Source organism: Gouania willdenowi, chromosome 21, assembly GCF_900634775.1.
Source record: "Gouania willdenowi chromosome 21, fGouWil2.1, whole genome shotgun sequence".
NCBI lineage: Eukaryota > Metazoa > Chordata > Actinopteri > Blenniiformes > Gobiesocidae > Gouania > Gouania willdenowi.
The window spans coordinates 17,120,845-17,141,764 of NC_041064.1; the positions used below are offsets into that span (position 1 = coordinate 17,120,845).

Genomic DNA, 20,920 nt, shown 5'->3' on the forward strand with positions numbered 1-20,920 from the left:
ATATTGTACAAACAATATAATGATATTGTGAAAACATGACATTATAATTTAGAAACAACATAATTCGATTGTACAAACATATTATATTGTACAAACGTAATATTATATTGTTTGTACAATATAGTGATCCAAAATATAAAATCATGAAATTTATATAATAATAATAATAATAATAATAATAATAATAATAATAATAATTACATTTGAGTGTTTGATGCAAAACTTCCACTTCTTGTATTTGTCACAATTGCACAAAAACCCAACGTTTCTCTACAGTTTTCATGTCATTTAAGCGCATTTCTAAATTATAATGAATCCCAAAGCGTCTAATTTGAACCAGGTTGCAGCTGCCAATCAAAACCAAAGAAGAAGAAGAAGAAGAAGAAGAAGAAGAAGAAGAAGAAGAAGAAGAAGAAGAAGAAGAAGAAGAAGAAGAAGAAGAAGAAGAAGAAGAAGAAGAAGAAGAAGAAGAAGAAGAAGCCCCCCCCCCCTCCACCCCCACCCCCAGACCACGCCCCTCCACACGTGTTGCCGTCCTTTAGCCAAACTACGGACAGTTGTCAGTTGTCCAGTCAGTGACAGCTGCTTCATTTACAGGCAGAGGTTGATGTTCCTTTCCTTTAAATGCTGGGTTTTACATTTATATTTGCTTTAAAATGTGTTTGAGGCTGTTTTCCGCTCACAACGTTGTTTTTAAAAGCTTGAAGTCACACCTGAGCCAATCAGTGCACGGGTTTAGGTAAGAAGCTTTATTTACCTGATTATGTTTTGTGTTTACGTGATGATTTCTCTGTATTTCCAGCTGTGGAGGTGTTTCCTTTACCTCCGTGAGTTTGAAAGGCCGTAGTTGTCTCACACTTAAAGATTTTAGTCCAGATGAAATCAAGAAGGTTCTTTGGGTGTCAGGAGATCTGAAACATCGGATCAAGCATGAGAAACAGGTTAATAACATGAACTACTGGTACCATCTGCCTCTCCATGTGCTCTAACCACCATTTCTATTTCAGTGTCTGACCCTTCTGCAAGGGAAGTCTGTTGCTATGATATTTGAGAAGAGAAGCACCAGAACCAGAATGTCCACAGAGACAGGTGACACACACACACACACACACACACACACACACACACACACACACACACACACACACACACACACACACACACACACACACACACACACACACACACACACACACACACACACACACACACACACACACACACACACACACACACACAGAGGGCTGAACGATTTTAGAAAATAATCTAATTGCAATTTTTTTTTTCTTCCCCCTCAATATTGCGATTTAATAATGCGATTATTTTTCCAAGGGCCTCTTGTCATGTATTTTTCAGTGAACACAAGCAATAAATCAATGTGTTTCATAATAAACAATTTTTCGGTTTATTTAAACTTTAAATAAATATAGAATGTACATTTTAAAGCACAGATTACGACAATAAAGCAAACAAATCTGTGGCTTTACCTCTCAACACGTCTAACTAACTTCATGTTTCATTAAACATGTGGACGCACTTCTTAAACACTCAATGAACTTAACAGCAAATTGCAGCCTTTGCGATTAGAAAATTGCGTTTTATGATATTGCGACAATATCGCAAATGCAATTAATCGTTCAGCTTTAACACACACACACACACACACACACACACACACACACACACACACACACACACACACACACACACACACACACACACACACACACACACACACACACACACACACACACATTTAACCAGAGGTGAAGAGTACTGATACAGTATATCTTACACAAGTATAAGTACTGTTACTTGATTTAAATTGCACTCAAGTACATAAAATACTCAAATAAAAGTAAATAGCATCTCAGTTAAATAGTACGCTCATTAAAAGGTACTAGTTACTTTCACCCCCCACATTTATTTTTGTTAATAAATCTTACCACTTTTCCCTTGCATACAGTAAACATCCCGTACAGTTTTTTTTTTTTTTTTTTTTTAACTAAAAATAACAGAAATGAATTCAAATAAAAAAATAAAAAATACAAAAATGCTGCTTTGGCACCGTACATTACGTTTAATCTGATTGGTCGACTATGATGTGATGTATTATTTGATTGTGAAACTACAAAAAATGAAATGACCAGACAACAATGTATGTTGATCATTTTAAAACAAAAACAAAAAAGAATTATTATTATTATTATTATACATAAATTTTATATAGCGCTTTTCTGGGTACTCAAAGTTGCTAGGGCACCTAAAATAATTTACTCAGTAACTGTTGGCTGTAGAAATGTAATGAATTACTTTACTCCTTTTAAAATGCACTTAAGTAAAAGTAAAATTGCTGATTTAGAAATATACAAGAAGGTACAAGCATTAAAAAGAAGCAACTCAATTATTATTGTTGTAAATATCTGTATCATATTTGTATTATTATAATTATTATTATCTTTATTTTTTACTTCTGTAATGTGTGTGTATCTAATCCTTATTTTTAACAGTCTTTTTAACTTAATTATACACTTATTTAACATTTATTCTTTCTTTTGTTTTTAACGTTTTATTCTTTTATTTGTGATATTTTTTTGACTGACTGTAACAAAAGCAATTTCCCTCTGGAATAAATAAAGGAATTCTGATTGTGATTGTGAAATACAGTAACATGAGTACTTGTAATCTGCTGCTATTACTGAGGAATTTTAGGAATGACAAATGAGGCACTTTGTTCTTTTTTTTCCTGTAGCTGTGCAGAGTTCTTCTTACCATTCTGTGTCGCTTTTATTCTGCACACAAAAGAAATGCTGAAGAGCCACTTTTACTTTGAAGGCTTTAACCAAACACGGCTAAGCCATCCATCTTTTCACAGAGCCTACTACACATCTGTCCACCATTTTTTATCAAAAAGCGTTGTAGAAAAATTGAAATATTTTCATTTCTTTTTAATATTTCAGGCTTTGCTTTGTTGGGGGGACACCCCTGTTTTCTCACCTCGCAGGACATCCATCTTGGGGTGAATGAGAGCAGCACAGACACAGCACGGTGAGAGTTAAAGAGATGTATGTGAACCATGTGGATTATAAACCCATGACATGACCAACTATTTTGTAATACGACAGGAAGGCATTTAAGTGTTTACCTAAAAAGTGATGAGCTAAGACATGCGTGTCCGGCCCTTTTGATGATCCAATTTGGCCCCCAGGAGAAAGCAAAAATGACTGAAAAAAGACCTAAATCATTGTGTAAATGAAACTCAACAATGTTTGCACGGACTCACAGTTTTCCCTGTGCTTATATAGCATGATGGCAGTCATTTTTTATGTTAAACTATTATAAAAACAAATGTATTACTTAACATTTACTTTAATTAAATAGAAATTGGTCACAAAATCAAGGAAATTTAAAGCAAAGACCCTGTTGGGACTGATATCTATCACTTATTGCTTGGATATTGTCAGTTTCTTACATATTTTGTGTTTTATATATGCGTAGAAGTGTAAACTAGGGCACAATATTGTTGAAATTACTAGTTTTCCCACATAAAATCTGTGGCCCATTGAGATCAAGCTGCTTTGTACCATGACACCACTGAGGTAAGACATATGTTTACTGAAGACCCACAAACAACTTTTTTCCCATTTTGAGGGGCTGGCATGTCCACCAAATAGGATGTATAGCAGATTTTTCAAGTTTCTAAAATTTCTGAATGTCAGTTTCCTATGTGATGTAATTCCTGAGATATTAGAAGAAAAATAAGGACGAGCGAAAAGCAACACATACACACTTCACTAAATTGTCCATATCTCAAAAAGTATTTATCTGATCAAACTAAAAATTACAGTGGGCCTATTGAATAATCATGGAACAATTTGTAAAAAAACTAAATCTGAATTTTTTGAGACCAAAGTGCATGGGATGTCCTGAAAATGTGTTGAAATGACACAGAATACTACTCATACATTTACTCACAGTGAGAGTAAAACATTTGTTTCTTATTGATATTTTATGACAATAAATGGAAAATGTTGATATTGCCAAAGTGGTACCTACTGAAAGTAAAAATCGTACGCATTGTGTTGAGCTTTCTGACGTCTGAATTGTCACTGCAGGGTTCTCTCGGGGTTTTGTGATATCGTCTTAGCGCGAGTTTACAGCCATACGACGCTGGAGGAGTTGGAAAAGGAGGCGTCCATCCCCATCATCAATGGCTTGTCTGACCTCTATCACCCCATCCAGATTCTGGCAGATTTCCTCACTTTACAGGTGCTTAACAACAACATCCAAGTCTTCTTTTCATGCAGTAGTGAGCAATTCTAGCTGCTGCTAAAGGCAACAGAATTAAAGAATGACAAAGATATGGAGTAATTCCATGATGGGAATGACATGGTAAGAAAAAAAAAACCATAATAAGATTTTTAGGTGGGTGTGTGTGGTTTGATGTAGAGAAATGTAAAGTCGTAAGCAACAATATGCATTTTAAATCATGGCAAAATTACTGTGATTAACTCATGATTAGTTAGGATTACTTCAACATAGTGTATTACAGCGTAAAAAAGTGTTTTAAAGTAGTGTGTATTGTATGTGTTACAAATAAAGATGAATATGTCAAAGTAATATAATAATGTTGTACACAGAGGTGTCAAATGATTTATAAACTGATTAAAAAGCACTAAAGACAATATAATTTATGGTGAAAATATCTATGCTATAGAGCCTTGGTTCCCAAAGTGTGGTACGGGTACCCACAGGGGTACGCAAATTGTCATAGGAGGTACGTGAATAGAAATTTAAAACACTGACAACATTGGAAACTAGAATATAAATAGAGCAGTTAAGGTTAGGTTAATGCTAATGCAAGGCTATTGCTAATGCTGGGTTAAAGCTATTGCTAGGTGAATGCTAAGTTGAAGCTATTGCTAGACTAATGATAATGCTAGGTTAAAGCTGATAATAGATCAATAATGCTAGGCTAATGCTGATGCTAGGCTAATGATATTGCTGTGCAAATGTTAATGATGATGCTAGGTTAATGTTATTGCTATTGCTCAGCTAATGCTAGATAAGGCTAATGCAAGCTAATACTAATGATAAGCTAATACAGTGTGACACGGCGAGCATCTGCATCCTCACTTGCATTTTCTTCAGGAAATGCAAATATTCTACTTATTATTATTATTATTATTATTATATATTATTCTACTACAGGATAGGTAAAATTCACTCTCGGGCTACATTGTATATTACATTACATTAGTATGTATTTTGAGTGTGCAACAGTAGGGGTACATGGCTTCAGGTTAATTGTCTGAAAAATTTGGGAAACACTGGTATAGAGTATATTTTGGTGTTACAGAAATGCACAAATGCAGGTGTGTATTTTAACTATATAAAAGCTGTATTAATATTCAAAACATTCCCTGTTGTTTAATGTTACATTATTCTTGTATAAACATGTAATGGTAAGGATTGACCACCAGATGGCAGTGTACTCATTTTTTTATCTCATCTCAACACATTCCCTTTGATATTGATCCAGTGATGGCACAGCTGCTTCAACTTTTACAATAATTTCTTACTACTTTAAGCATTCGACAGTGTTTATGGGTCAAATTATGCACAATTTGAAAAAAAGCCTCTATCCACTCCCAGGAGCATTATGGATCACTCAGTGGTCTTACAGTCAGCTGGATTGGAGATGGAAATAATGTCCTCCACTCCTTCATGATGTGTGCACCCAAACTCGGAGTTCATCTAAAGATCGCTACACCAAAGGTTTGCGTTTTATACAATACTTTAAGATGAAGTAAGAATAAAATAGATTAAAAACCTTAGAGGAACTAAATATTAAAGTTTTAAATTGTTGTTTCCAGGGGTATACACCTGATCAGAGTGTTATTGAAGAGGCACAGAGGCTTTCCACACAGGTGAAGTGTTTGTTATCACACCAACATATTGGTCTTTAACAAATATAGTCTGCTTTGGTTCTGATTATGTCTGATTGGATGTTGTGTGTCAGCATGGGACTCGGCTCAGTCTGACCTCTGACCCAATGGAAGCTGCACATAACAGTGACGTGTTGGTGACGGACACTTGGGTCAGTATGGGACAGGAAGAGGAAAAGAAAAGGAGGCTCCAAGATTTTGCAGGTTACCAGATTACAATGCAGGTAAATGACTATACTGTATACTATACCAGTGTTTCTTACATTGAGGGTACACGATGGCACTGAAAATGTGGGATTTTATCATCTTTATTATTTAGCTAAAAATGATAATCCTAATGAAAATGATGGTAATGATCTTGATTAGAACATGAACTGAAAATACAAAGGTCAGTTTTGGTTCAACACCAGGTGGGAGATGACTGGAAATGATAAAAAAACTAAATAAATCTATTCAAAAGGCACTAAATACTGTTTAATTCCACTTATTTACAGCATGATTGTCTTTAAAATGCATGTTATCTCTCATTTATTCCATTATTATGCTCTGTTAGCCTTTTGGCTAACTCTGGTATATTTTCAGTATTGCTATTAATGTACACTGTCCCTGTTAATAAACCACACAAAGTGTGTGAGAAGCATGTCCCTAAAATAACAGAGTGCAATATGTTACTTAAGTATTTCAAAATTTAAGAAAAAATTTAAAAATAACTGTGAAGTTAATGTAATGTAAAATGTCTGCACATAACGTGTATGAACCACATGTTTGCAGACGGGCAGCGTGGCCAAACCTGACTGGACTTTCTTGCACTGCCTCCCACGGAAAAAGGAAGAAGTGGACGACCAAGTTTTCTACTCTCCGCGCTCTCTCGTGTTCCAAGAGGCTGAGAATAGAAAATGGACCATCATGGTGGGTGATTATATGAAATGTCTTATTTTTTTCAGTCAAATCCTCTTTGATTGTCTTTACATTCACATGTGTTTTCTTTCAGGGTCTGATGGTCTCCCTGCTGACTGACTACACTCCACACACACCCATGATGAAGTTCTAGCTTCTAATCTAAAGGTGGATCCACAGTAGCTTAATTGTCTTAACACATCTGCAGATGTTTCTGTGCATGAATTCCAATTTGTTTTGGAGATGCTTTTCCTCAATATATTTGAATTAATTTGAAACATCCTTGTTTACACGTTTGGTTTAAAATTGTCATCAAAGGGCCAGTAACTGCTATGTAAATACACAATATGTTGTATTTCACAATACTTCAGAAAGGATATAACATGTTTCTTTTTTTTAAAATTGATATGGGAATAAAATCAACTTCATCTTGTTAATTGTGTAACTCTATATTATATTATATTATCTATATTATATATTATTCCCATCAGAAGAGGAAGAAAGATCCGATCAACACACACTTACAGTATCTTTATTCTTATCTCTGAATTAGTTTGTTACAGGTTGAGTTTTCTTCTGAGGTCATGAATGCATCCCTGTCACTTATTAACTTCACAAAAAACTGGAATGTATTATGGTACATATATTTCAGAGATACAAGCTAAGAAAACAAAAATGAATATCATTCATTTTATATATTTACTGTACATGTGAATTGGAATGTGCTTGTGACTCTTTTTCACTCTGTCAAAGTGTTTTGGATTCCTTTACAAGTTCTCTCCCATATTTCCTAAAACATGTGGGATAAGTTACTGAAATCTGTCTGTGAATGTGTGTGAGCCTGTCTGAGTCATTGTTAGTCTGAGTCTGTGTATTTGCTGTGTTATGGGCTAGAAGCCTATTAGGAATGTATACCATACATCTCACCCAGAATGATGAACAGAAGCAAAATGATTAAATTAAAATTAGCAAATTGTAATTTTTCTGCCCATGTATCAATGATTTAAACCTGAACTGTTCAAAATACCTAAATGATTCTAAATAAAAGCATAAAGTGGTAAATAAAATACATGGAATAAAATGTGTGTGTCTTTGTGACCATTTGTAATTTGCTTTCAGATGCCATGTAGTGATTGTTAACCCTTTTTTTGGAGGGCATCATGAAATCTGAAGACAATGTAGGGCCTAATGTCAGAAAACTGGGTCTCTGTCAGAGGTCATGGGTCCTCCATCAGGACAATGACCCAAAGCACACTTCAAAAAACACTCAGAAATGACTTAAGAGAAAACGCTGGAGAATTCTGAAGTGGCCAGCAATAAGTCCAGATCTAAATCCCATAGAACACCTGTGGAGAGATCTCAAAACAGCAGTTGGAAGAAGGCACCCTTCAAATCTAAGGGACCTGGAGCAGTTGGCAAAAGAAGAGTGGTCCAAAATTCCCGTAGAGAGGTGTAAGAAACTCATTGATGGTTACAGAAAGCGATTGCTTACAGTTATATCTTCCAAAGGGTGTGCTACCAAATATTAAGTTGAGGGTGCCAATAATTTTGTCCAGTCCATTTTTGGAGTTCTGTGTAGAATTATGTCAGATTTGGCTTTTTTTGTGTTTCAATGCAAACAAAAATAAACATACATGTGAATACCAATGCATTTGTAATTTCAACAACTTTCTGGGAGAAGTGGTCCATTATCTGACAGAGGTGCAGGGGTGCTTATATTTTTGGCCATGACTATATAATGTATTTTTATTCTGTTTTTTTTTATTTTATTTTATTTTATTTTTTTTATAACACAAAGGTACAACAAGTCAGAAGTGTTCACTATACAAAGATACAGAAAGGGGACAAGCAAGTAAGAATCATACATACAAAAGATAATAATAATAAGGGTAAAAATCAGTCATCATTCCAGTTCTAAAATATTGTTGTATTGTGTCATGGTTTTTGATGCTATTTGTTTTGAGATATTATTTAAATTCTCATAAAACTTTTGGGCCCGCCCATCGATCTGACGCAGCGATGACGCACGGGCTGTGATTGGATGAACACTGATGACGTCTAAGTGCGGGAGCTACGATCCACGTGGGTGGTCTGAAGGCATCAAAAACCATCAGTTCACTCAGTAATAACGAGTGTCTGAGACAATTCACACTGTTTAACCAACAATACTGTGAACCTAACACGTAGTTTGGAAATGAATAACAATGCCTCAGCGAGTCGGGGTTTAATTACAAAGGCGGTTCAATGAACTTCACAGGAGGAACTGATGGAGGTCTGAGGGAACGGCAGCTCGACCAGGCGACCACCCACACTCTGGAGGAGGTGGCCGGGAGAGGGGGAGGTGAAGCTGGGGAAAGCCGCCATTGCAGCCGCAGCTGGCCGTCTCTGATTGAAGGGCTGGGTTGGACAAACCGTACGTCTCCACGATGTTACAAACGTCCCCCGGGCTTTGAAGGACAGCTCTGGGCTCTCTCCTCTGGGATGAAGCGGGAACACGGAGGCGGAAGATGGAGGCTTTGTGGCCGCGGACAGGAGGAATGTGGAGGCACCGCACCGAGCAGAAGCAGGTAAAACAGACCGAGTTTAGACGGAGGACAATGGAGGAAAGTTTGGGCTAACTGCTAGCAACACTTTAGCTGCTCATAACAACATGTCTGACAGAGAGGAAAGTTGTTTTTAGGTGATGAGACTTCACCCGTTATCTCTTTGCTTTTATGAGGCGAAACACTGAAGTTAAAACAGAACAAAGGTTTTATTTGTGGAGAGTTTAATACCACAAAGTCTTTTTCATTTACTTCTAGTACAAGAAAACGAAACGTAGAAACAAAGAAAATATAGCTTTACATCCAATTACAATTGCAACAAACAGGAAAAGTATTGTTCCAGACTTAAGCCTATTAAAAGATTTAAACCTTATTCTGCAACGATAATCATAGAATGTTAGGAATCTGAGCTTTTTTTTTTTTTTTTTTTTTAAATGTATTTGAAAACTCACATTCAAAGTGTTACATGTATGACAGCTGCGTTAAAGTTAATCGATCATTAATTATTCAAACTGAAACACATGATTGGACAAGTCTGCTGTCAATCAACTCATCAGCTTGTCAGAGGGGCGGGGCTTTAGAACAAGTTTGAAGTTTCAAAATCAATTTTAGCTCTTGTGAAAAGTTCCAAACTCAGGTTTTACTGCATTAGGATAGTTTGTTGGTCTAATTAATACATTCAAACTTATCAATACTAACCAAAAATATTAAAATGAATTCTTGTATCTTGGGATTTTTAGTTATATATGCAAAATAATAATCCTGCATAATTTAAGAAGCATAGTAGTTTAAGTTTGGTATCTTTAACGTTTGTGTAGAATTTGTTAGGTTGGTATTTTATACAGAATACCAGAATATATATGTCATAATTTGTACAGACAACATGCTATTATAAATCTATAGATTTGATTTTTATTTATTTTTTTATTATTAGTTTATTTGATGTAGACATCATCATCATTAGCACATCTGCTAATTTACAACACCTGTCCACAGGAGGCTTTTAAAGGGTTAAAAATAACAAATAAAGTCAGGAAGAAAAAAAATCTTTACTTATTTTTTTTTTTTTTTTAATCTCAGGCCAGATGTTAAAAACCTCTGATTTGAACTTGTAGATGACGTAAACCAGTGTTTCCCAAGCCTTTCACAGTCGTGCACCCCTTCAGACATTTAACCTGAAGCCATGTACCCCCTTACTCCTGCACGCTTAAAAACATAATAATGTAATGTCATATACAATGTATCTCAGATATCTATACACAAATTCAATGTATATTCCACAATATTTGGAGAATTGCAATTTTCCCATGCTTTTTTCCCCAAGACTGCAGTTATTTTAAATTTAAAACTGTTCAAAAAAGTCAGTTTTCCTGCAATTATTTAACATAATTTCCGCAAATTCAATAAAAATCGGTCTCAAAATTAATGAAATTTGAAAGATTAAATCCTGCAGAGATTGCTATATCACTTATTGCTTGGATATTGTTGGCGCCTTACATACTTTACACGATGTATAAATTATACATAAAGTACAAACTTGGTTACATTAATCAATGTTTTTTCATTTCTATTCACATAGCCCCTATGACAATTTGCGTACCCCTGGGGGTACCTGTACCCCACTTTGGGAACCGAGGACGTAAACTGAGACCCTTCAGAAATCTTTTAATTGTGGTTTCAATACAACATTAATTGCAAAAAGAGGTGTTTCCATTTTTTAATGGCTGTTTAACATTAAATTCTACATGGTGGTAAAATTCAGAATCAAACACTTCTTGTAATAATAATGATGATACACTCAAATAGGGTAATAAAAATATAAATCTTTAAAAGTGACGTCAATGATTTGGAAAATATTATGATTTTTTTTATTTTTGATTGCAGAATATATTACTTATAGATTAAATATTATTGTAGCCTCATATTTTCTTTTTTAAGCTTTTGAAATTTTCATTTAGAAAATGATCTCTAAAGCTTCAATGTTTTTTGTTTTTTTTTAAATCAATACAATATAAAATCTATTTTGGTAAACCACAACATTTCAGAATAATAAGTGAAGAATGAAACAAAACAAAAGTGTGTCCCTAAAGTAAAATAAGAGTCTTTTCTGAATCAGTGTATTTTAGAAGATATTTTAATGGACTTGTCTGGAAGTCAGAATATTATGCAGATGTTTTCCTTTTTGATTCATGTGAATTGTGTTTTCTTTCTCAGCACGCTGCCACCGTAGCTTCACCTGTTGGGTGGCTCCACCCCTCACCATGAACATCACCAGGAACTGCACTGCGGTGGGGAATGGCGAGGGCTTGGCCGTCCTGGAGTCCGTCTCCATCGTGGCCATCACTCTCCTGGCGTGCCTGGGGAACCTGCTGATCGTGGTGACTCTGTACCGCAGGCCTTATCTGCTCACGCCCAGCAACAAGTTTGTGTTCAGCCTGACTTTGTCCAACTTGCTGCTGTCCGTGGTTGTGCTGCCTTTCGTGGCCGTCAGCTCGGCTAAACGGGAGTGGGTGTTCGGAGTGGTTTGGTGTAACTTCACGGCATTGTTGTATCTGCTTATCAGCTCTGCCAGCATGCTCACCCTGGGGGCTATCGCCATTGACAGGTAGGCCTATTTTCTTATGGTTATTATCATCAATCATACTTGATGCATGTTGTTGAATATGTAGAAGAAACAGATATTTAAAGTCTGCTTTCACCTTTACCTTGTAGAGACGTACTTTCACATGTTTAGTTTTATCATATTTATTAATCAAAAAATATTCTCACAGATATTTCCCAGTCACCCAAATGTGTCCTGAAATTATACAAAATATTTGATTTGGTTGAATGTTGTTAAACTATATTTCTATGGCGGTAGATTTGTCTTTATTATTCAATCAAAGAAAAAAAGTGATCAAATGCAATTATTTAATATATATTTGCATTTGAACACTTTTTTTTTTGGATTGAAGTAATGTTTTTTGATTAAAAAGATTTGTTTTTGATTGAATAATAAAGACACAAATCTAGCGCCGTATATATCGTGTGACTGTAGGAATTTTCCTAATTTTAAATAACTATTATATTAGCATCCATGCAAAATTAGTACACTAAAAAACATTAAATGTCAACTAGGATTGTAAAATACCAGGAATTTTCAAAGTTGGAAACTTTTCATGGAAATTAATGGGGAAAAAATTGGTATTGAAGATTTGCCCTTAACAGGGATATTACATATAGTTTGAAAACAATATTTCAGCATAATTTAAAGTATCAGTTATTTAAAATTACTAAACATTTCTGGTTTATTAAAATAAATAATTTCCATAAAAAGTTTATATTTTTAGATATTCCCAAAATGTCTGAGATTAAGTTTGTGTTAAAACAGAATCGTTCCACCCTTTGCAACCCTAAACAGTAAATACAGGTAATTATTTACCATAATAACCGGATTAGGGTTTGGTTACAAATGATACATTTTGAGTAAATATTTAGAGTCATTCTGGGGCATTTAAAACAGTAGCCACTCAGTGTAAATTTTGTGTAAATGAATCAAAGTCTGGCTAAAGCAACATTTGTCCTTTTAAATAAAAATAATTAATCCTATGACACTTTATTCTTTCATAGACCAGATAATGTACCGCTAGTTTTTCCTTCAGTGCCATTGTTCATGCAAAAATCTCTATTGCAGGTGAAAAAAAAATGACACTTTTTTCTTCTTCTTAAGTCGTACCTAATGTTAACCTAATAACCAGGAGTTGACAGCATATTTCCACACTGACCAAGCATTAAGTGAATTGATTATGAGAAAATATAAGTACATATTATAATAGCTGTTTTAGCACAGCTCGTTTTGTATAACCTTATCAGTACATGTAATCACAGCTGGAGGATGTTTTTCAGAGTTAATTTTTAATGCGCTGTCACTGGTGACTTCTTGTAGATACTTTGTTGGACAGTGTAACCAGTTCTTATGTGGTTTCAGGTCATGCTGCGCACATTTCTCTGCAGCTCACACTGCTCTTTGTTCTCTGTTTCTCTAATTACCCTCAGCTTTAATGTTTCCCTGCTGCTTTTTCCCATTAGCAGCGTCTAGTGGAAAACTATTCCTGCTTTGTTGTTGTTGTGGTGGTGGTGGTGGTGGTGGTGTCAGCTTCACTTAATTTGATCACATCTGCCTCCTGTGAGCAATAGTTGGAATGTTTTGGTCTCTATCACTTAGCGCTGTTCGATTATAGAAAGAATTATAATCACTGTTATTTAAATGAAATCCCGATTATTCAAATGATTTGTCAACCAAAAAGTTTTTTGGTTTTTTGTACAAAACAATGTAAAATATGTTATTTAAACATAAATAAAATAATTCTAACACGAAAATCAAGTATGTTAACTTTTGCGTAAAACTAACTCAAGTTAATATTAATATTTCTTGTTTGCCAAGCTTTATTCTTTGTAGATGTTTTAAATTGTGAAAGTTTGCTTTATTGAGCAAATAAAACATATGTATAATTGTAAAAAAAAAAAGTATTTGAATTTTGATTAATTGCACAGCCTTACTCTCACTCTGTTGTGACTGCAGGTACTACGCCGTGCTCTACCCGATGATCTACCCGATGAAGATTACAGGGAACCGGGCAGTGGTGGTCATCGCCTACGTGTGGCTGCACTCCCTGCTGGGCTGCCTGCCGCCGCTGTTTGGTTGGTCTTCCTTTGAGTTTCACTGTTTCAAATGGACGTGCGTGGCATCGTGGCACAGAGAGCCCAGCTACACTGTCTTCTGGATCACCTGGTGCATCCTCCCTCCCTTCCTGGTCATGCTCGCCTGTTATGGCGTCATATTCCGTGTAGCGCGCATGAAAGCCCGTAAAGTGCACTGTGGGACCGTTGTGGTGGCCCTGGACGACTCGGCTGCGTCGCAGCGGAACGGACGCAAGAACTCCAGCACCTCCACTTCCTCAAACGGAAGCCGGCGAAGCCTTGTGTACGCGGGGAGTCAATGCAAAGCTTTCATCACCATCCTGGTAGTGATCGGGACATTCCTGATGACATGGGGGCCGTACGTCGGAGTGGTGTGCTCCGAGGCGCTGTGGGGGCCCGACGCCGTGTCTGAGAGCCTGCAGACCCTGGTGGCGTGGCTGTCCCTCTGTAGCGCCGTGTGTCACCCTCTCATCTACGGCCTGTGGAACAAAACGGTGAGGAAGGAGCTGCTGGGGATGTGCTTTGGAGATCGCTACTACAGAGAGTCGTTCGCCACACGGCAGAGGACGTCTCGTCTCTTCAGCATCTCCAACAGAATCACAGGTGGGACACATTGCTGTAGTAATTCCAGCAAATTCATTTTGTGTTTTTTTTTTTAAAAAAAATATGTAAATTCAGACAACTTTTTTCAGGAAATTTACTTTGATCTCCTGGTATGTTTCGAATGCCAACTGTCAGTCTTCCTCAGAGGCATCATCTACTGATTGTTTTGATGTATTCTTAGAATAACTGAACACCTGCTTTCTCCTGACCTGCCATCGGAGAGAAATTCAAAAAAACGTCTATTATGGGCGTGGCTCCTGGAGCAGTTAAGACACGCCCAGTCTATACCATAAAATCTCCAGTGAACAATCTATGCTAAGCTAACTAGCTACTCATTATACCTCTCTATTCACTTTTCTATCAATCCAATACTCACCACAGATTGTAGAGCCCACAGGTGGTAGTTTTTCTAAAAGTGGCGGAGCTAACAGTGCTTGTTTGTGACACAAGATGGTCCCAAAACATCACATGATCTTGCTCTCAGCCAATAGCAAAAATCAATCGTAATAGCTGGGTTTCAACTCATAGAGTGCAGTTACTGGCATTTTACAACAAGATATGCAAAATTGAAAATCAATACTTTGACTAAATGTTGGACCAGGATCAAATATACCAAATATATGTGCATTCAGCGGAAAAAAGTAGTTTTGGGGTTTAGTTAGTAGCTCTTTGAGTTCTTTCATAAGGAAAGCATCCAGTAGATGCCTCTGAGGAACACTGACAGTTGGCAGTTGAAACATGTCGGTAGATCAAAGTGAATTTAAAAGTAAACTTGTAAAAAGTGATCTGAATAAATTAATACTTGACATATTGTGTAAAGAGCTTGTTTGCCCTCAGTATCATTGAAGCACTGTTTAAATAATGACGGCTGATTTGTGTCTGTTTTCTTAGACTTGGGTATGTCACCACACCTGACCGCTATGCTAGCAGGTGGAGAACATTTACTGGCTCCAGGCAGCAGCACCGGAGATACTGGCTTCAGCTTTACTCAGGACTCATGTAAGTCAAGTCAAGTCAAGTCAAAGTGTTTATTGTCATCTGTACAGTTAGAAACACGTTTCCCTGTACAATGAAATTCTTGCTTTGCCGACCGCCAGTGAATGCCTACGTAATAAAGGAATAAATAATAAAGGAATAAATCGAGATAAAAGTGACTCCACATTACCCAATCAGGACCATTAGATTCATGCAGGATGTTTTACAACAAAACCATTTATTAAAATAGCCAAACTTGGACATTTTAATTGAGCTGAAACACCACAGAGTAAATCGTCCTATGTTTTATTGGGATTAGAGCCCAAATATTTAAAAAAGAAAAGGGAAAAAAAAGACCCGACATTGGCTGTGTTCAAAATGCATTACAAACTCAATGAGTATATACTGTTTACTATATACTGTAAGTATGATTAGGATGATGATCGTTCCCACTGAAGTATACTTCCAAGTTTCCCAAGATGCATTTCAAACGTACGACAAAAACCAGAAACACACAGAGGCTAAATATCCCTGTTGATTCTCCACCTTTGAAAGTTCTGAAATCATTTAAGCGAGAAAGTGACGAAGTAGAATATCAACATGTGCTCATTTCATCCATAAAAGTCACAGAAACACCTTTTATGCTGCCATTGTGACTAATGACCAAACTTCCAGTTAACTTCACAATAAGAGCCCTATTTACAAAAGTGTTAAAAACTAATGGAAGACAAGAAGAGATGCTTTTGTTTTGAAATGGGGGTGTTTGCTTGAAGCCGGTCCCAGGACGATTTTTCGTTCCACACACAATGCATTATGGGGCAGTTGAGTATGACGTGTACCCACCGTACATACAGGTATTTCTTGCATACTCAATCTTTCCATACCATTTAATGTGCACGCACTACATACTCATTTTAACATCAGACTTAGTATGAGTAGGGCTGTCACTTTAACGGGTTTATTGCAATTAATTAATTCCAGGGAAAAATCACTCACTGAAAAAATTCATCGCGTTTAATCGCTTTCTTTTTTTTTTGCACCACAAACAAGGAACCTTTTTCCATTGCACGCGTCTCTGGTATACCCATAATACTGATGCACCGGCTACAAAGGTAGAATGAGGCGTCTTTGAGCGCGTACATTTTAGTTAAAAAAACACACCGGATGGAAAATTGTGCAAGAAAGAGTTTGTGGATCACCGGGGGTCCTCCAGCGGAGTTCTACCACCTCAATGCTAACTATGTAGCAGCTAGCATGGACAGCGGTCTTTCGGACGGTACACTAGACAGAGCAGACAGTGGCCCATACAATCCACACTGGACAAGATGAATAAATCAATGAGTGATGAAAAAAATCAGTGGCTTGATGTTATTACAGTAATTTATTTTTTGATGAACAATGTTATTTTTGATGTGTTAATTTACAGCAATGTGATTGATGGGTCTGTTTTATTTATTATATATTATCTGAAGGAGAGAAAAAGTTCGGTGTTCATTAATTGTATTTCTCAGAAAATTGTTCTTAGTTTTTTATGTGCCAACTTATATCACTACATATGGACCTGATGTTTTATTTAAGTTCTATTTTCTATTATTAGAGATTGACAAAAGTCCACATCAATATTCCCCGGATGGTCTAAATTAAAGGTGTCAGCAGATCTTTATAGTCTCACATACTTTATAACTTACACTTTATAAAGCTGCTTTGTTATACATCAGTCTTTTGATCTGCCACAATAATGGAATTTTAATGAAAATACCTCAAGTTGAGGTCGTTTCTCAGCAATTTTTAGATGAGATTAATTAATCACATTTACAGAGCATAATTAATTAATTACAATGTTTTTAGTCTATTGACAGCACTAAGTATGAGTAGTATGTTAGTATGAGATTTCGAACACAGCCAGAGTCCATTAGGCGTATAAATAATTTTTTAAGGGTAATAATTTTGGAATATTAAAGGAAAAGTAATTTAAGGTACTAAGAGTTGAGAAGAGCTCCCATAAACTGTGTTTAAAGCTACCCTTTAATGTTTTGATGTTTTCTGTGCAGGCACTGATGTGATGCAGTTAGACTACTCCTCAGTGGACGCCTCATCACTCCAGCAGCATCATGGGAACACGTCTGGGAAGAGGAGGAGCTCGGTGACATTCGAAGACCAGGTGGAGCAAGTCAAAGGTATCGATCACGCTTACATAAAGCTTTGTGCGATTAGAGAGGATGAAAAGTTTGTAACATATGTGTTTTCAGCTGAAAGCACGTCCTCCGCCCTGGTCCACGCTGAGGTGCACAAGTTCCTCGACACGTTTGCCTCCTCCTTGGCGCAGGCCATCGAGAGCGATGCCAAGCTCACGCTGTTTGGGGACAGTGTGACTTTGACGGACGGACTCTTCTCTGCAAGAGCAGCACCCAGACCCAGATACATGGACGGTCAGAGACTGAGGCTGGAGAGCATTGACGAAGGCATCGTGAAGGACGAGCGGAACGAGCAAGAGCCTGAAGAGGAGGACAAACCGGCCTGAACACAGCAAGTCAACACACACTCCCATTTCTGCAGAACTCTGTGGATTCATTTAACCTGTAATATACAACGATGCATTATTCATTCCATCATGTTGGAAAAAAGTACGCAGCACCAGTGTGTGCACTCGTGTAATCAGATAGGAAGCCTTTAACTACTGTAACCTAAGCAGCCTGAGTGCTGTATTCATCTGTTTACGCTTTCTTTGGGCTGTAATGTTAAAAACATGCTCGGTCTCACTGAGTTGCCATGGTAACGCTCCCAAACAGGGTCTAGGTTGGATTACTGTAGATGTTTCCATCATGAATCTTGTGAGCCAAGTCACACTTTTCTGCTGTTGGTCACGTGAAGGTTAAAAAGAACTGTAAATGTGTTGGTATGACATCATCAATGCATCTATAGTGCACTAGTCACTCCCAGGTGTGTCACTTAGACTGTTTATAGTTTACACAGAACTGCCTTATCCACAGTCTGACCAAAGAAAAGAACACAATATGTAATCTCACCACCTTAAGCATCGTTTCTACTAGGGATGTAACGATTCACTCAACTCCCGATACGATTCACGATACTGGGTTCACGATACAATTCTCTCACGATTTTTCCATTTACAAAAATGGGACTGTAGACAAATTTTTTTTTTGGGAAAAAAACTAGAAAATACTGTATTATTTTCCTTTTATTTTTCATTGTCAAAAGAATTCCTTGATAAACTATTCAAAACAATGCAATTTAACTAAAAATAAATCTTGAATTAATTAAATAAATAAAGGAATAATACAAATGAGAATGAAGCCTATTAATTTAAATTCTGGTTCTATAATAAACAATGCAAAACTGCGTAATAGTTCTTTTTCTTTTAAAAGTGCAACTGAAAATGTATTTTGTGCCTTAACAATTGGACTTTTAAAAAAAAAAAAAAAAAAACCGTCATTGCACTGATTTACGTCATATTTGTTTGGACCAGCAGAGGGCGCTGGTAACACAGTGGTCGGTTGGCATGCAGATATCTTGCAGTGAAGTAGAGAAGCTATGCTAGCAGACAGAGCTAATAGAAAAACGTGACTTTAACAGATATTCTTTCGGTGCTAAAGGGGCAATGAATCATTTATTAACATATTTAAGAGTAGAAGGCAGCCAGAAAGAAAATATTAGCAGACTCCGCCTGCCGCCAACACTTCCGCCCTCTGCTGGTTAAAAAAAGTACTGCGATTCAATTTTCAGAAAATCGATATCAACCGTGATACCTATGAATCGATTTTTAACTGCCTTATGATTAATCGTTACATCCCTAGTTTCTACAGCTTCTATTACATCAGTTTATACATGTTTCACAGAGATCTTGTATTGATGATGGGAGATTTGGATCAACCTGATCATTCACTGTAGTCAGTGCAGGGTTGGGGTCAATTACATTTTTCAATTACATCTTCAGTTATCCATGATATATCCATGAACGTCCTTCTTCAGCAGTTTTTCCCTTAACTGGGCTCACCTAACAAACTAATGATCAAAGAGCCCTGAGACACAACACCATCCATGATGTTAATTGAAAAACTAATCATTTAACCTTAAATACAATTTGCATAATAATTTGGATATAGTGTGAAACTCTAGCATTGTTCTAAAGTTTTGCATTTGAATTAAATCATAGTTTTTATTGAGTTTTCATGTCAATTACAAAGTCAATTATCTGAACTCAATTACGATTAGAACAGCAACAGATGTTTTCAATTACAGTTACAATTACAATGACGCCATAATTATAATTATTAATCAAAGATGTGATTAGAATTAGAATTGACCACCAACCCAGATCAGCTGACTTCATTCTTTGTGCACATTATTGCTGCTGACCCTCTACCTGACCAACTGCAGCACCCTCAGATCCAAGCCCCGCCCCCACAGGTGTGTACGGTTGGCACTAACGGGTGCATCACTTAAGCTTCTTACCCTGAGGCACCATCACATCAATCTGAACACATTAGAACTCATGACCTTCTCCCTTTGCTCCAGAGAAATGCTCTTACTTCCATTTTTTATTTAGTGTTTTTCAGTCATTAGGTTTCACAGCTGCATCAGTGTGGGCTGAATAACCAATGGGAGGCTCTTACCTTCTCACCTTTACATAGTTTAATCCAGGCAATGACCTGACATGACTCCATAGAAATAATTACATGTAAAACCCTGAAGTTACAATGACACACAACTGTCTACAGTCTTGTACAAAAGCTCCCGGCAGTCTATGAAAAAACCAAACTGGTTTGGTTGGTTTAAAAATGCGTGTTGCCAATATTACTGCAAGATTAGGATACGAGTTATTTAATGGCAGTGATCAGTATTTTAAATACCACTTTAAGTCAGTAAGTGGCAGTAGGTAGAACAAGAAGGGAATTGTTCAATATATTAGGTGGTGATATGTGTTGTTTTATCCTCTGTTACTGATAAATGTGTTGTTATTGGGTTTGTTTTTCTGCAGCAGCAGGAGATACTGTACAACTCTTAACATAAGCAACTAGTGAATTATCTGTAATTTGTTTTTTGTTTTTTTTTTCTTCTATTCAATCCAGTCGATCGTTCGTCTTCTAGCGAATGAACTTCTAACTCAAATCTGGTCTGTTTTAAAAGGACCAGTAAGGAAATATTATTATTATTTTCTTTAATTGATAATAACCTGTTTTTGAAAGCATTATTTATTATTATTATCCTTAACACAACGTTACTTACAGGCTCTTTGTGCCTTTTAGACGAACA

At 36.5% G+C, this 20,920-nt stretch overlaps 2 protein-coding genes across 2 annotated transcripts; both read left to right on the forward strand.

Moving 5' to 3' along the window:
- Positions 1-525: 525 nt before the first annotated feature.
- On the forward strand, positions 526-7,885 carry otc (ornithine transcarbamylase). Its single transcript, XM_028436008.1, has 10 exons — positions 526-739; positions 803-941; positions 1,008-1,089; positions 2,961-3,048; positions 4,116-4,269; positions 5,656-5,778; positions 5,877-5,930; positions 6,023-6,172; positions 6,720-6,857; positions 6,940-7,885. Exons 1-10 carry the CDS (start codon positions 657-659, stop codon positions 6,997-6,999), a joined length of 1,071 nt encoding a protein of 356 aa, XP_028291809.1. The 5' UTR covers positions 526-656; the 3' UTR covers positions 7,000-7,885.
- A 1,067-nt stretch (positions 7,886-8,952) lies between these two features.
- Positions 8,953-18,805, forward strand: gpr161b (G protein-coupled receptor 161b). The gene is made up of 6 exons (XM_028436286.1): positions 8,953-9,412; positions 11,603-11,993; positions 13,950-14,671; positions 15,563-15,670; positions 17,698-17,823; positions 17,896-18,805. Exons 2-6 carry the CDS (start codon positions 11,650-11,652, stop codon positions 18,165-18,167), a joined length of 1,572 nt encoding a protein of 523 aa, XP_028292087.1. The 5' UTR covers positions 8,953-9,412; positions 11,603-11,649; the 3' UTR covers positions 18,168-18,805.
- The last annotated feature ends 2,115 nt before the right edge of the window (positions 18,806-20,920 follow it).

Bases quoted from the DNA above. Each gene is read 5' to 3' on its own strand.
- otc (XM_028436008.1), top strand. From the start codon at position 657: ATGTGTTTGAGGCTGTTTTCCGCTCACAACGTTGTTTTTAAAAGCTTG. The intron at 4,270-5,655 runs GTGCTTAACAAC...ATCCACTCCCAG, and splicing joins CAGATTTCCTCACTTTACAG to GAGCATTATGGATCACTCAG. The intron at 6,858-6,939 runs GTGGGTGATTAT...GTTTTCTTTCAG, and splicing joins ATAGAAAATGGACCATCATG to GGTCTGATGGTCTCCCTGCT.
- gpr161b (XM_028436286.1), top strand. From the start codon at position 11,650: ATGAACATCACCAGGAACTGCACTGCGGTGGGGAATGGCGAGGGCTTG. The intron at 14,672-15,562 runs GTGGGACACATT...CTGTTTTCTTAG, and splicing joins CATCTCCAACAGAATCACAG to ACTTGGGTATGTCACCACAC. The intron at 17,824-17,895 runs GTATCGATCACG...ATGTGTTTTCAG, and splicing joins CCAGGTGGAGCAAGTCAAAG to CTGAAAGCACGTCCTCCGCC.